The sequence below is a fragment of the Hetaerina americana genome, unplaced genomic scaffold, assembly GCF_022747635.1.
Source record: "Hetaerina americana unplaced genomic scaffold, ioHetAmer1.1.p SCAF_14, whole genome shotgun sequence".
Classification (NCBI taxonomy): domain Eukaryota; kingdom Metazoa; phylum Arthropoda; class Insecta; order Odonata; family Calopterygidae; genus Hetaerina; species Hetaerina americana.
In genome coordinates this window covers 14,972,745-14,988,362 of record NW_027286514.1, presented here as the reverse complement: position 1 = coordinate 14,988,362, position 15,618 = coordinate 14,972,745, and the positions used below count along the sequence as shown (strand labels likewise).

At 38.6% G+C, this 15,618-nt stretch overlaps 2 protein-coding genes across 2 annotated transcripts in view; one reads left to right on the top strand and one right to left on the bottom strand.

Moving 5' to 3' along the window:
* The window catches only part of LOC139686384 (very long chain fatty acid elongase 7-like), a 36,984-nt gene extending 26,215 nt beyond the window's left edge, over positions 1–10,769 (bottom strand). The window contains exons 1-4 of the mRNA XM_071583577.1: positions 10,709–10,769; positions 8,562–8,752; positions 3,620–3,676; positions 2,653–2,758 (exon numbers count right to left, since the gene is read on the bottom strand). Of these exons, the coding sequence (XP_071439678.1) occupies positions 2,653–2,758; positions 3,620–3,676; positions 8,562–8,752; positions 10,709–10,769 (415 nt within the window). The remainder of the gene's footprint in view (positions 1–2,652; positions 2,759–3,619; positions 3,677–8,561; positions 8,753–10,708) is intronic.
* The window catches only part of LOC139686368 (oxysterol-binding protein-related protein 9), a 360,366-nt gene that overhangs the window by 159,866 nt on the left and 184,882 nt on the right, over positions 1–15,618 (top strand). The window lies entirely within an intron of this gene.

Genomic DNA, 15,618 nt, shown 5'->3' with positions numbered 1-15,618 from the left:
ATGTGTCTCAGTTGAATGTAGTCTCAAAATATATTTTACTTGTTTTTAACTTTATATGTTTGTTGCAGTAAATAATTTAATGTTTATGTTTGAGGGACAACTTTCCTCCCTTAACTCATTGCTAAACGACTACATTCATAACTCCTAACCTCGATACTGTAAAATCTGAGAACTTAAGCTCTACGGCCTCGTTAAATAATAAAATAAAATGGTAACTTATATAACCGTAATAGCGGCTATGGGAGTTTTCTTTTTATTTTATCCTAACGATACGGTGCGTTTTTACTTCATAATATCATGGTGTCTATTTCCTGTTCTGCTCAAGTAAATATTTTAAGCAATAATGTCGTTTAAGTTTATTTCAATATAAAAATGTCAGGCTTAACATTTATCTGCATAATTTAGAGGGCGCACATTCCCTGTTATTATTTAATCGTTTTTCATGTGGAAATTGTGATTCACACATATATTTTAAAGACCCTGTTATAGGATTTTATCTTTAAAATTGGCGTCAACCAGGATACCTGGGAAATGTTATGAGAGAGTAAAAGAGCTTTGTTAATTTACGTTAGTTAGGTCCCACTTGGAGTGTGCTTCGAGTAAATAGGATTCTCACGCTTCTGTTGTAAAACGTTTTTATGAACAACGCAGAAGTTTCATGTCACTGTTGGAAAAATTAGGATTGAAGCCAATGGTTAACCGCAGGTTGAAATACACGTTAAAGTTGCTGGGTAAATTTAATGTGTTTAATTCACTTATCCAAAGGATGTTAAAGACATAACAGTAGCTATGATATATGGTCTAATATTTGAAAATATGCTAGGTCAGATGGCGTTTATAAATCAGAGATAGGGATTGTGGAACGGAATGTGGTATTATTCACGCATCTATTGACGATTGAAAACAGCACATAGGATTGGGAACGAATGGCTTGACTGCGACTGATTCCTATCAGTTTGAAATGTAAAGAGGAAGATTTTTGCTCCAAAGCCTGAGATATTGAGTCTGTAACATTTTATCAATCAAAGGCGTCGGCAATTAAATACCCCAATGAGGTCATATGTGCCTTGATGTCATCTGTGTCTACTTACTGCAGGTCATAGTGGCTTCCCGCTAACCGGTATTTTTTCAGCATATGGTACTGGTATATTCATTTATTCATGGGTTTCATGAAGCACGCCAATGCCGACTGACGCGCTCTGGGCGTTGACAGCCGTTCCGTTGATATACGCTCCCCAGGATTTAAATGTAGACAACTGTACGGATGAGGAATGGAGTCACATTTTTAGCTGTCGCATTTTATTCTGCATCCCCAACAATGAAGAGCGCCTCCTGGTCAGGAAAATTCATCCTTTATCCGCCTGAAGCTGGTTGGATTTTTTTTCAGGACTAGGAATCGTGTTTCAGCAAAGCAGGCTTCGTCAAGAGACGATCGGGTGACGACCGCGAAGGGAAAAAATAGAACCACCAGCAAGTCTTACTTCTGAATCCAATCACGGGAGCGTCAAACAACCATAGCGTTCTATAGTATATGTTCTTCGGCCTGAACTCTAGGAAGATGTTATATTGAATTTCGGAGGATTTGAGACCTCCACCGAAAGTGTAGGAGAAATTACGATCGCTATTGAATCAATGCTCTAAAGTAGGCATTATGCAATATTTTATCGTTACTATCGAAGAAATTGTCGAGACTTGTTTTTACCTCTTCAAATTGTGATCATATTATGAATTTCTAAAATATTGTGCGTACGTTGCTAGTTTTATACTTATTACAGTATCCTCCTCGATTGTCAATTTTATGTATATATTTCCCTATTCTGCAAGCCTATTCCCCTAGTTTCTGTGTCTCACAATTTGGTATCATAGTCCGTTTCTGATCACACTTCCTTCTCAGCCGAAAAGTTGGCAAACCTAATGGCGTGAAACGTGCACAGGATGTTTGTTCCAGTAGTAGATTTCATTCCACGACTACTGTAGTATTTAAAGATCATATTATCCGCTCTTCCCGATAATTGGATAGTTTAAAACACACTTGTTCTTTGTTCTTCAATAAATTCCCATTTTCATTTCTTGGTCCTTTGGTCTCGCCATTTAGCAGATCGAGGGAACCATGCATAAAATAGAAAAAAAATATATTCTTCCGCTAATAGCCATTGAATAGGTCAGTCTTCTCAAGGAATGGATCAATCCACATTTGGTGCGAGAGACGACTCGGTACCACTTCACTATTTTACCGCGAAGATACTTCTTCTGAAATCACTTTCCTAATAAAAAAATATTTTCCCGTCTTGGCTCATAGTTTGACCAGTCGATCGTTTCCTTTCGCTGAATACAAGGGAATAGAAAATTTCGGATGTTAATCCTTCCAATTTTAGAGGTTATTTCGTTATACTATATATGCGCCGGGTTAGTCTTAGGCCATCTGATAACTGTAAGGTCGCGCCTTTATTCTAACAAGGTTTGGGGTCCATCTCATAGTCTCACTCAGTATGATATCTAAAAATTAGCTGAAGTGATCAATTGCCATTAATTAATATAAATAACATATCGGACCGACATAGATCATTAAACTGTTGGCCTTTGGTTTCATTGGTATCTTCCGAGTTCAATTTTGTTTGACTGTGGTCCTTTTTTAGATGATGGGTATCTTACCTGGATAGTATTTGACAGCCAACCAAGCAATGATCAGGATACCAACATGGTGATATATGTGCAGAAACGACAGCTGTCTGCTCTTTTTCCTCAAAACGAAGATAATCTGCAAATGGTGTAAAGTGTGTATATTACAAAGCTGAAAACCTTTTTGGATATTACCTAATGAATAAGCAGATGGTTAGATTTAAAAGTCGAAAGCCTCTCCTTAGGGAATATTTGTTTTCATATGATCAATCAATGTGTGCACCAGTTTGATAGAAATGGCATAAACTTAATGAAACTTCATTTGACTTATGGGTGATTGAAATTATTCCTGTTCAGTCGACTCCACTGTGTTCATCGGATCATTGATTCATATGATCCCCGTGTTCCCCGTGGTTGTTTGCAGAACGATACAGTCCAATGCTTGGAACAAACAGAGGGTCGTCGACCTTTAAATTTGAGCTAGTTTTAACAGCCTTATGTTAAGAAAGTGGCATATCAAAGTAACTAAGCCATAACAACCATTTACTTCAGGAAATGGAGAAAAGCTACTTTTTACAGGCGTATCCAAAATTTTGTTTTCTAATGACTCGGAATCTCTTCCATTCCAGGGATTATATTTTTTCCTCTTTTTTACATTTGTACAATGGGTGCGTTTTGCATTTAATATCCTATCGTGACTCAAAAATCAGCGGCGGATTTATACCATATGATTATCTAATTAATTCACGCAAATGAAAAGTGAACGTATTGATGTATAATTAATTGTTGAATACAATTTCAATTGTTTGGAATGTAATCAAATGTTCGCGCACATTTACCTTCCAAGATGTACTAATTACTTTTTTAAACGATGGTGTGCATACATAACATAAGTGTTAAGTATTAATGAATGAATCTGGGAGTGTTAAATAAAATACAAAATAATATAGCGCTAGAGTGAGTATAGTTAACTGTGTAGATATAAAGGTTGAGTACTCACCGTATCCAAAAGATCTATTAGTTTTAACATGAAATAAAACCATGTTGCGGCCATCCCCTGAAAAAAATAGAAAATTATATTTGTGAAATTTTTATAAATACATAGTTAACAAGTTGATCGTTGTTAACTCGGCTAAGCTGCAGAAAATGTGCGGGATTTATGCCACGGAAACCTTTCAGCTATTCGAAGAACGTATCAACCCATTTTTTAATTTATTTATGCTTGATGATTTTACATACCTATTTTTAATTGGGTAAAGTGAAAGTATTCTTAAATATAATTTTACCACATTGAACCTCAAAATGTTTAATTTAATGCGAAATTGAGTTCATAAGTTAATTATATGAAACCTTAAATCGTTATGAAAAAATGTTAATTACGAGGGTCATCCGGAAAGTAGTACCCGTTCGTGAAATAAAGACACAAAAGTAAATATTAACAAACATAAAAAATTTTATTTGAAAGAGGATACTTTAAACTACTTCTCAACATAATCTCCAAGCAAATTAAGGCATTTGTCATAACGTGTGACAAGTTTCTGTATTCCTGCTGCATAGTCCTTCGCCGCCAGCTCATTGAGATACGCGAGGGACCCATCTTGCACAAATTTTTGCATAATGCAGATGGTGTTTAACAATTTCATGAACAATTGTTCGAGAAACATTGGGAAAATGCTCACAGATGTCATCAATTGTGACGCGCCGATCGTTCCTCACGAATTCGTCAACTGAGCTCACCAGTTGGTCTGTAATGACAGACGGTCTCTCCGAACGCTCATCGTCGTGTGTGTTCCCCCTCCCCATGTTGAAGTTGCGACACCACCGCCGAACAGACGACTCGTCCATTACATTGTCTCCATACACCTCCTTTAATTGGCGATGAATATCACATGGGCGAACGTTTCTTGCATTGAGGAATTTAATCACTGCCCTCACTTCACAACTGGCGGCGTTCTCAATTTTTTTAAACATTGTAAACAATCACAGAAACAACACAGGCAATGCTAGCGTCACGCAACTTGGCTCAGAGAAGGCAGACAAGCCACTGAAGCTATCTGACCTCGTCCAGCGGCTACTCGCGTCGTCAGCACTTCATGCGGCACGAACGGGTACTACTTTCCGGATGACCCTCGTACGTTCTTTCAGCGGGCAAGGTAATCATAAATTTTAATTGTGCAATAGCTTAGGTAAAATTAGTTGAAATATTCGATTTACATAGTTGAAAATCGACTCTTTCATTATTTTCAACGTTTATTTCTAAAAATCCATGTAGACTTGTTTTTACGCTGTCCCACCGATGAATTTTCCATGAGATTTTCCTCCGCTTCATGAGAGATCCATGAGCCTTTCTACCGCACTAGTACTCCACTTTTCTAGTCTTACCGCTAATTAATATTTAAATGATTAACAGTAGTCTACCTGTCAGAATGTTTTTTGTATGGAAGCAAATGTTAACCGCTACTAAACATCTGATGTTAAGCCAATGCTACAGTAAACACGTGGCTGGGATAGATGTCAATGAGTTCGGAAAAGAGGGTGCAGGAAATGATGAGTGCCAATTGATTGCCGAAGTCTGTGATGGAAGGGAATTGTAAATTATGAGAGGGAGAAGGAGGATAATTAGCATTAAGTATTCTAACAATTACTGGCTAATGAATTATTACTTGTTGATATGTAAGCTTCAATGGGACCTAAGTTTAATAGATCTGACAAATTCCAAAGAAAACACCATACGTGTTTAAAATTGGCTTTAACCTCGTGGACTGTGGCGCCTCGCGCACGACTACGAATGCCTGTGACATTGTATGTACGGTATTTCGTCACAACATCTTGTTCCTTTAAAAGCCCCAAAATTTCAGAGTTTAAGAGGACGCCTCGGTAGCTTAAGTGGCTAAAGCACTCGACCGGATATTGAGGGATCTGGGTTCGGATCCCAGTCAAGGCGAATGATTTTTACACTCTGAAATTGTTGCATTAATAGATCTGCTTTTGCTTCGAATAATAATACTCTATTATTTTTTTGCTAAACGTTGCAAGAGGGCGGTTCAATGAGTAGCCATGTTAGAAATGAAGAAACCATTTTTTCAAAAACATTTTTTTTAACATAGTCCCCTTTTATTAAGAAGCACTTCTCCCAACGTTCCGGCCATTTTTTTAACCCCTCCAGAAAATAGGATTTGTCGAACTCTCCAAAATAAGCCTCTGTCTCGGCGATAACTTCCTCGTTTGAGCTAAATCCCGCGAGCTATTTCTTCAAGTTAGGGAATTAGAAAAAGTCGCAGGGAGCCAGATCGGTTGAATATGGGGGGTGCGGCAGCAATTCATAACGTAGCTCATGCAGTTTGGCGGCGACAACTCCGGATCAGCTTGTTGTCCACCGTGAGCAATCGCGCGCAATTATTTTATCGCCAACTTATCATGTAAAATAGGAAAACCGTTCCGGTCGACACACCCACGGCCTCTGCTACTTCGCGCACTTTCGTTCGTCGATCAGCGAGAATCATGGCGCGGACGTTTTGAATGATTTCCTCGGTAACCACGTCTACCGGGCGTCCTGTTCACTCCTCATCAAAACGGATGTTCGCCCACGTTTAAATTCGTTGAATTAATATCTAACTGTGGTCATAGATGGCGAAGTGTCCCCATAAACAGCATCCAACTTTGCTTCTATCTCCTCGCATTTCTTTCCATCCAAAAACAAAAATCGAATTACCGAACGAGACTGCTCTTTTTCCATCTTAGCGAAAATCACGAAACACGTCTTGCTCAAATGTTTGCAAATCCAAACGAACTTTTAAATCAGTCTGAAATTTGTTTCACCGTCGTTTGATAGATGGCAGCACACGATGATAACATCAACTTATCTCAGGAACGCCCTTTGTCCTCAAACACGGGTACTTATTGAACCGCCCTCGTATGCTTCTCTTCCAACCTTTATATTTAATAATACCCCTGCCTCTAGTTCACTCGTTTTCTCTCCACTGCCAGTTGCTCATTGACAGACTCCGATGATCCCTACATTTCTATCCCACCTGGGCAGAACGACGATGTTGACAGTTCCGTTCTCCGTCTAATATTTAGATTTCCAAATCTTTGACATTATTTCCCTCCACTCACTGGGGTCAGAGGCCATTGTATCCTCCTGAGAATTCCAATTTTATTATCTTTTTGTCAACATCTTACCCTTACATCTTATACGGAATTCGCAATCAACTGCCAGCGACACATAAAATTATGTCTATATTTGTTTCCCTCAGAACAGCTCTAGGAGTCATTTTAGCGCGCATACCTTTCCTCCGCGTCGTCGTGAGAGAGAGACGGCGGTGAAAACTGCCGAATACGTCTTGGAATATACCATTTTTAATTAATAAAACGCACGCAGTAGCATTTATTAGACACATGATTCAAACAAACTTTGTCCATAATTTCAATTTGATATTAGGTTTTATACTTATTTTTTATATTTAGGAAGCAGATGTACATTTTTTTAAACTTACAGTTAGCTCGATCTGGGTCTTCTTCTCTTTAATTTCTGCCCTGCAGATGATGCTGCTATCCTTCCAAATAATGCTCCCTGACTACTTACATGAGTTTAAGGAAAAGAAAACACCATGTCAGTTTTATGTTTCAGTGAACAATTAAAAAAGACGCCAAGTTAATTAAAATATCTCTTAACATTTTGGTAAAAATATAGATATTTCCTGTACATTTAAAAGTATTAATTAAAGTTTTTTGCTTTATTAAAAAAGTAATCCCGTGCAAAGCGGCCAAAGGTCCGTGTCCACTAGTAAGTTTCTGTTACTCTGTCAGGCAAGCGTCATTCGGTTATCGTTGGGTCCATAGGTAATTTCCAATTCACTCAGTAATGCTTTTAATGTCTTGGCTGACTGACAAACTAAAGCTTGGACATCAGCTAACCTTACTGATTTTGCCAATTCCCCTCCGACTTTCATGCCTACCTCCAGTTCTTCACATGCCTCTTTAATCATTTCCTCCACATACGTACTTTGAACACCACTGGTAATATTGGACAACCCTGAATAACACCTCTGAATCATGCTTTGGATGACTTTTTCTGCATCGATGGAGCTATAAACTATTTAATTGTACGAGGTGTTTTAAAGTTTTAAGGTCACCCAAATTTCCCCTGAGCCGAAAAAATGTAGAAAACTTTGGCAGGGCTCACCAAGCTCCATTAAAAAAGGCACCCTCTTTGAATACGAGATGATTGATTGCGGTATGCAGTGCGCAGAGTTCGATAATCTGTCGACAGCGTTAGAATCATTTGCATTTGGTAAAATGGCGTTTTATGTACGAGAACAACATGTGATCATCTGTTACCCCCATGTGCGCGGTTTAAATACCTATCGAATATCTTCGTCAATTGTAATACATTGCGTCATATCGCTATGGATTTGAAAAATGTATATTCGTGGGTGCCCGAAGGCCGAAATTACTTAGACAACCGACCCAATAAGCCTCGAACGCGATTCAGCTGATTTTTCCAGTGAGCAAAAGGCCCCTTTGCAAGATTTCACTGGGGTCACAGAAATATTACGTCGGCGTAGTTAATGTTTCAACTTTCTGGAGAATGCAGTGTGAAAAAACTAATAGAAGATTTTATAACATGAACGCACATATTAGCGGGAATATTGTAGCGTAGATCTTTATAAAAAGGATATTGTTTCGGCAAATGCAAGAAACAAATAAATTAGGCATAGTTTCAAAAAATTGTTTCAGTTCTTAAAAATAAGTGGAGTAGAATGATGCCGGTATTTTCTTGGAAAATTGTAGAATAAATTTTTAGAGAGGGAATAATAGAATGCAGCAAAAGAGACACTTCTCTTAGCTCGGCAAATGTAGCTTCTAATGACTTGAGTTTCTTTAAACATAAAACTTGGAAAGTATCTATTATTCATTACTTACATTGAAACATGTTTTACCTGCATGAGCAGCCATGTATTTGCAATCATTTGGAAGATGTTGATCACCATGATGGGCCCATAAAGGGAATAGGGCGGTCTTTTGGCCATGAAGTTCGGACCGATTTTGGTGACGAATGAAAGGTAGAGGATGACGACAGCCGCAACTGGCAGTGGGCTCTGGACCATGAACCAACTCCTTGTGTTCGGATCTGAAATATGACATCATGCTCAAGTTAATAAGCCTTAGGCAGATGTAAAACGTGCGGTTTGAGGTGTATTACGACAATTATTTTGAATGAATGAGGAATTTATGCTCATTTAATATTTGATATTTTTAGTACCCTGAAAACCTCCGCTAGGGTGTGTAGCAGGGGGTGAAAATGCAGCTGGCCATTTTGACCAAAATTAGACCCCTACTGCGGTTGGACTAAGTTATTCAAATCCCGTATCGTTGGTGGAAAATAATGGCATGTTAAATGTATTTGTTCTGCAAAGTTCAGCAAAAAAGAATGCAATGGAGACTTGCAGATATCTTTGTCTTTACTCCCCGCTTTAAAATTGTCAACAAACAGACCGCTCCCGATTCTATCTGCATGAACTTTTAGTATTTCTGTTATGATGATATATGTAGTGTTGTATTACACTGAGAGTTCATTCCGCAAGTGGGTCAGCGGCTCTCCTAATGACATCCACTCAGAACTCTAATGAATATGAAACGCTGAAATAACCACAGGAAGCCGAGTAATAGCCTTTATAAGTTTCATTGAATTCCATGAAAATTTCTTCGGACTAAATTTGATCTGTCTGAGGTGTATTAGCTAAGTCTATAATCTTCTTAGTACCTCCTCTAATTAGTATGACGTGTAATGTAGCCTAAAAGCTCTAAGGCTATATTGCCGGTCATACTAATTCTTTATTTGCCAAACATCTACTTGATTCCATCCATTTCTGTGGCCCCGACTTCAAAGTGCTTCACTACTTGGATGTAGGAAAGAAGCTAGATGCCATGGAACAACTAGAAATCATACTTCGCAAGGACTTGGAGCTCATCATTGAAGTCCAATTTTTATCTTTACCCTCCACCCTCCTCTCCATCGCATTGCATTGATACTATGCGCCCAGACAGCGACCGCGGGGTGGGAAACCCCCAACTTCACCCGCGTTCTCCACGGCCCTAGGAGTATGGCGCCGCTCCGTGGGACACACCCCCAACGGGTAATCCCCCTCCATCCAGCTACGACGCTCTGTCCGCCCTTTGAAGGTCTTTGCACCTAGTTACTTTGTCTTCCCCACCCCCTTCCCTTCCCCCACTCACATACATAGTTACCCATGCTGCCTTCCACCTTTCCTCCCTCTTCCCCTCTTATCCACTACCCTCCCCTTACTTGCTTTTGAGCATCATATGTACTGGACTCCGAGTGATGACCGTTACCTGATGATGTTGTAGTCGCATTGAAACTGGTCGCATTAATAAATTTTCTTTTGTGGAAAATTTCCAATTTTTAATAAATCATCATATTCCACCATATCACGCCTGAAACGTCTATTTTAAAACCGCTAAGGATGTTTCGATGGTGGCATATTTTATAATTACAGCTCACTGCTTACTTTCTTAAGCACGATTAGTGTTTAGATTATATTACTAAATCGAGATTGCGATTAATAGCTTACCTGAAAATTTAAATTGCTGACGTTACCACATCTTTCCTTGTTGGAGACAATGTTATATGATTGATCTGTTGAAAGACTCTCCATTCTCGGGAAGTCTCCGCGTAGGTTGTTTTTCTGACGACACAACCTACGCGGTGACATCCCGAGAATGGAGTCTTTCATCTGAACGCCGCGAAAATCTACGATCCCATATCGATCTGTTGTAAAATGAAATAAATGATATTAATGAGATAAATGTTTATGGTTCACCGATTCTTTTTTATGGTAGATTATCCGAAGTACAGCGGTAGAACGGAGTCAAATAAAAAAATATTTCCTTTCGTATCATAAGGCCAGGCTTTGCTTAGCAAATTCTACTGCGAAGGGGAACGACGTGGAGGGTGCGCATGCGTGTAGTAAGATCCTGCCAATCGGCAAATGAGTGAGGTTGATTTCTCCGACAGCCGTTATAGTCCAAGGGAAATGAACTTGTACCAATTTAGTTGCAGACTCACCTCCGGTGTCATCTAGAATGTAGTTGTAGGCTGCGGCGATTTTATGAAATGAATCCTCCATTGCGTACATCCTGCAACGAGAATAGATTGGGTTAGATTGATACGTGCGTTGTAGTGGAAAATATATTGATTCCCGATATGAATTAAATGCTCCAAACAAATTACGTTTATCGGCGTAGCCACCTTTTGAAACTGTATCGCAAAATGTTTTAATGAAAATTCGACTTTCACTTTTTGGCAATTTTTAACATTTGCCCAACTTTTAAAAACTTCTTTCAGGTTATATTGGCTATATGAGTGTGAAAAACAGGGCTGCTACTCAGGCGATAGAATTTGATAGCACGTACATAATCTAATTATGGCTACTGCTCTTCGCACTAATCTTTCATCTTTGTTGCCTCCATTGGTTTCCATGCAATCGTATTGATTTAAGTTACCTGGACGATTTCCAATGTTATGGTCATCTGATGCAACGTAATTATTCAATGAAAATCTTAATGCAAAACATTATATTTATTCTTAATCGACAAAAAGAGTGTAATTTTGAACCACTCAGCATTTTACTCGAAAAAAAACCTTCGTGATGCGGATTTTCAACCTCAAAGATCAGGGAATTTTGTTCCCGCGAAATTATCGATGGAGCAGTACACGTAAAAGAAACACATATTCAAGTATTATTTGACGTGATCACTATTGTGTAGAATAATTTAATATGGAAATACGATGAACTAGACAATGGCGTACCCAAATAACTGTCATCTAGTTTTCATCTGCGATGAGCCATCACTCAAGCGATTCGCGATTACTTCTCATATGCTGGATGAAATCAACACTCCTAAGGAGTTGGTTTTTAACTCGTCAATTTCATTGAGAGAAATACCAAATTGACTTGCAAAGCGAATTCTGTTGGCTGAAAGCTCTCGTGAATTTGTTTGTCCTGTGGTATTAGTAGTGAAACATTTTCAATCCTAGAATTGCCCTATTGTCAATATCCTGATGCTTCTTTTTACGCTTAACAAATTATTGATTAAATATGCTTTTCCTTATCCGTTCCGAAGTATTTTGTCGAATGAATCAAACTCACCGGAATTATGGCGAAAACGTCCGAATTATCGAACACATCCGTGTTCGTGAATGAACTGGTATCAAAATGGAATAAATATGGTTTAAGTAATCTCTCTACTTGCACACCCCACTATTTTTCAGCTCCAATGTTTCATTGCTGCTAAAAATTGATGTAGCTCACTTGGTTTCGGGTCCGTGCCGTTCCTAGTTGGCGTGGCGATACTGCTATCGGCTGGTCCTTTGCCGCGCCTGAGTCGTCCTTCAGCTATTGTCGCTTACTGCAGTGCTTCGCTCGCGCGAGCAATGCGCCTACTGGATAATCTCGTGGTGACTTACGATTATCTTTCTCTTTCCCCCAATTCTTCCCCTCATTCTCTTGAGCTTATTTTAGGCACTGCCTAGGCATTCGCCCGATGTAAATCGTAAAAAATATTTTGATGGAATTAAATACTCAAGGTGGTCCATGATTCTAATGTATCAAATCTCTTTCCGGAATATGAATCATTGTATCACGTAAAAGATTAACCTCAAGATTTTCATAATTGAAGTTGTTGCTGCGCGATACAATGGAAAGGTTTTGAATTTATTCCTCTCTTCCGCCGGTATAATCGGTTTTCTTGCAGTAATGTAAAAAATAATTCAATCAATCCATAATAACAGAGGGAATAGCATACCATTCGACAAAATTGTTCTCTTGCGTACGTTGCTCCTTCAGTTGTTAGGGACATTCACAACGTTAAGTTTGAATCCGTGAAGTTTATCTTGAAGGTTTTCTGCTTGTGCGTTTCCCCTTCTGAATTTCTTTTTTATTATTGTATTTAAAATTATAGGTAATTAACTGTAGAAATAAGTTGAACTCAGTAAGAGGCCTTGGCTTCCTGTTTATCCATTACTCGTGTTTCATGCGTCATTTCGAAACATAAGTTACTGTATGAATGTATGGGGTTAATATATCCGTAGAAATTTGCGAATTCCCAAATGAATATGGAGAACCTACCCTTGCATGGTTGAAATGGCGTTATGCATACATTAAGTATAGATCGTAATTGCCCTTTCCATCACCCGTATTTAAATTCAGAAATATTTAAATTTCTCCTTCTCACTCTCAAGATTTTTGTGTTGTAATCTCATGATTCATTAAAGGTTGCTGCATTGACCAACAGTTACTACATGGAATTGCAATAAGTTCTTTAATATTCCATTCAAAGAAAAAAACCGCGGCGAATTGCCTAGTTAACGATTGTTCGTCGAAATCGTCTGTTGAAGGGCGGATGTATTTTGAAGAGTATTCCAAATGAGTGATGGGATTATAGAAAATTATATGTTATTTGCATTCATATTTATGACTCTCTTGAGTTTCTATGTGTATGGTCATTATTAGCATAGAATAGGTTATTTATCGGTCCTTGTTTCTGTTTTATTCCTCAAAAATATTCCCTAAGATACGTGTCTGCGTCAGGAATCTGAGGTGGGATAATAAGGTGTCAAAATGAAATTATTTAGTTTGATTTTCCCGTAATGTTTTATTTAAGGTGACGTGGTGATCTAGTAGGTAGATTGTTGGGCTGTTGACATTAGGGAACGTGTTTGATTCCCGGGAACTCATCTGGGAACCTTCATCTGAGCCGGGGTGTATGATTTTCGGGTACTAAATTCTCCTTTTTATATTGTGTGCCGACATTACAAAAGTAGTATTCATATTTGATGCGCATACTTTACAGTTGAAGATGTAAAGTTGAATAAAATTATTTGTATTGCTATCCATTTCCCATGTTTGGTTATCATGTTTTAATTTTAAAATGTGAATTTTGTGTTTTTTGAAAGCTAGCCGACAGCCGGCAAACGCAGCTGGGGTTATGTTTCTAAGCTGAGAGGGAATAGGAAATACAATCTTAAGCTTATTCAAAATGTTTGGTCCGTTGATTTTGAGTTAGTTGCTTTTTTGTTTCAATGGCAAGTTATTATATCCACCGAATGGAGGAAAATAGGTTTCGTGGTTATGGGTCCACTTTAGGCGCGAAATGATTTGTCGGTAGTTAAAATAGTGGGGATCAATCTCTTTTGTTGGAATTCAGAATGTCTCAACTTATTCGAGAATTTGGGGGAAAAATTGGAAAGGGTCCGAGTTTTTGGAAAAGTTAGGAATTTGTGATGGGTTTCGGGAATTTACGACGGGAAACGCGTTTTTTTTTTGACTTGTCGGTGCAGTTCGTTGTACGCCCTAGTACATCTTGCCTGCTCGTCTTGCAAATATCGAAACCTAAATATGACCGACTTCATTAATACCAGAGGTATGCGAAGCAATGAGGAGATCGTCCACGTAGGAATACTTAATCAAATTCCAACCGCACAGCAGAAAAATCTGGGGGGGGTAGAATTAGGGGGCGTGTTCGTCGAGAAAATCGGGATAAATGGGGGTCGGGAATTCATAGAATGAATTGACACCCTATTAATGTGAGGGAGTCTGATCCTGACATTGATATTGTCGTTCGGTCTCGAAGGAGTCTACTGACAAATGAAGGCTCACTCACCCGAGTCGACTCGGAATAATTCATTATGGTTCGAATTTCAGAGGGAACGACGTCGTGTTTTGTTTTGTATTCTCCCGTTCTGGAATTCGCAGGAATGGCGTTTCCACAGTATGCTAACCCCCAATCATTTATAGCGGAATCTTCAGACTTCGATTTTCCTTCTTCCTACCCTCGTTTCATAAGCAAGTTTACCTCTCCGTGGCCACCCTTGCGTGCGCGCTCCTCGGCAAGACATAAAAGTTTGGTGGGTCGTTTTCATCAGCAGTCCATCAGCGTTGCAGTTGGAAAGCTTAACACAAGTTTGTTATTTTTTTCGGCGAAAAAAATGTTGCATTCCGTCACAACTTAATTTGTCGATTTTCCAAACATATACTTATTATTTACAGAGTTTTTTTTTACATGGAGGCATTATTCTGAAACATTTTCCTGAATGTGCGACATTAAAGGTGTATTTATATGACCAAATAATGTATTAAGTAACAAAAAAATGCTAAAGCAAGAGTGCTCCCACGAAATTCGTTAGGCGGTATGTTCGGATTTTTGGAGATATAACGTTTCATCAAATGAGCCAGTAATCAGTCCACCGTTTGTAATGTGTATGAGAAGAATTACATAAAATTCTGCACTTGGAATACGTGCAAACTTTATAGTTGACCTTTTAGGTTGCTAATTTGCTCCAAATATGGAAGATTTTACAATTGGAAAGGGAGAGTTATAACCTAGTTGTAAGGGATGGTGCCGATAATAGAGTTAAAATTACCATGCTGGCCTTTGGGTAGCATTAGGGTAGGATAAATAAAAATTAATGACATAAAATAAACAGCCCTTGCCTATCATCATTATATCTGTATTTAATCGAGGGATTGCGTAACGACGGGTCTCCCGACTATCATGTCATTTTTGCCCTTTGTTTTACCTTACCTCCTTGCACCTGAATCTCTTCATTCATTTTTGGTCTACCCCTGCTATTTTCCCCCTCAATGGTTCCTTCGGTCATGGTCGTCAGCACACTTTCATGCTTCAGTTTGTGCCCATTTAGTTTCGAACGAATGCCATCTTCCTATGCGGACCTTGTAAAAATATCCTTGAATTTTTTGCATCATATTGACCAATTTACGAAATGGGACCGGTGTATTTGTATCGCATATATTTATTATGTGGTTGAGATGTGCTATTTTATCTTTCGCTATCTCCCCATTATTAAGGTCGGATTTTGTCCTACAGTTATTGATTCTTCATGAAAAGGAGATTTACCACTGAATGTTGATGTTCTGATGAGGGTATACTACACTTTAAATTAAAGCTATGCTATTT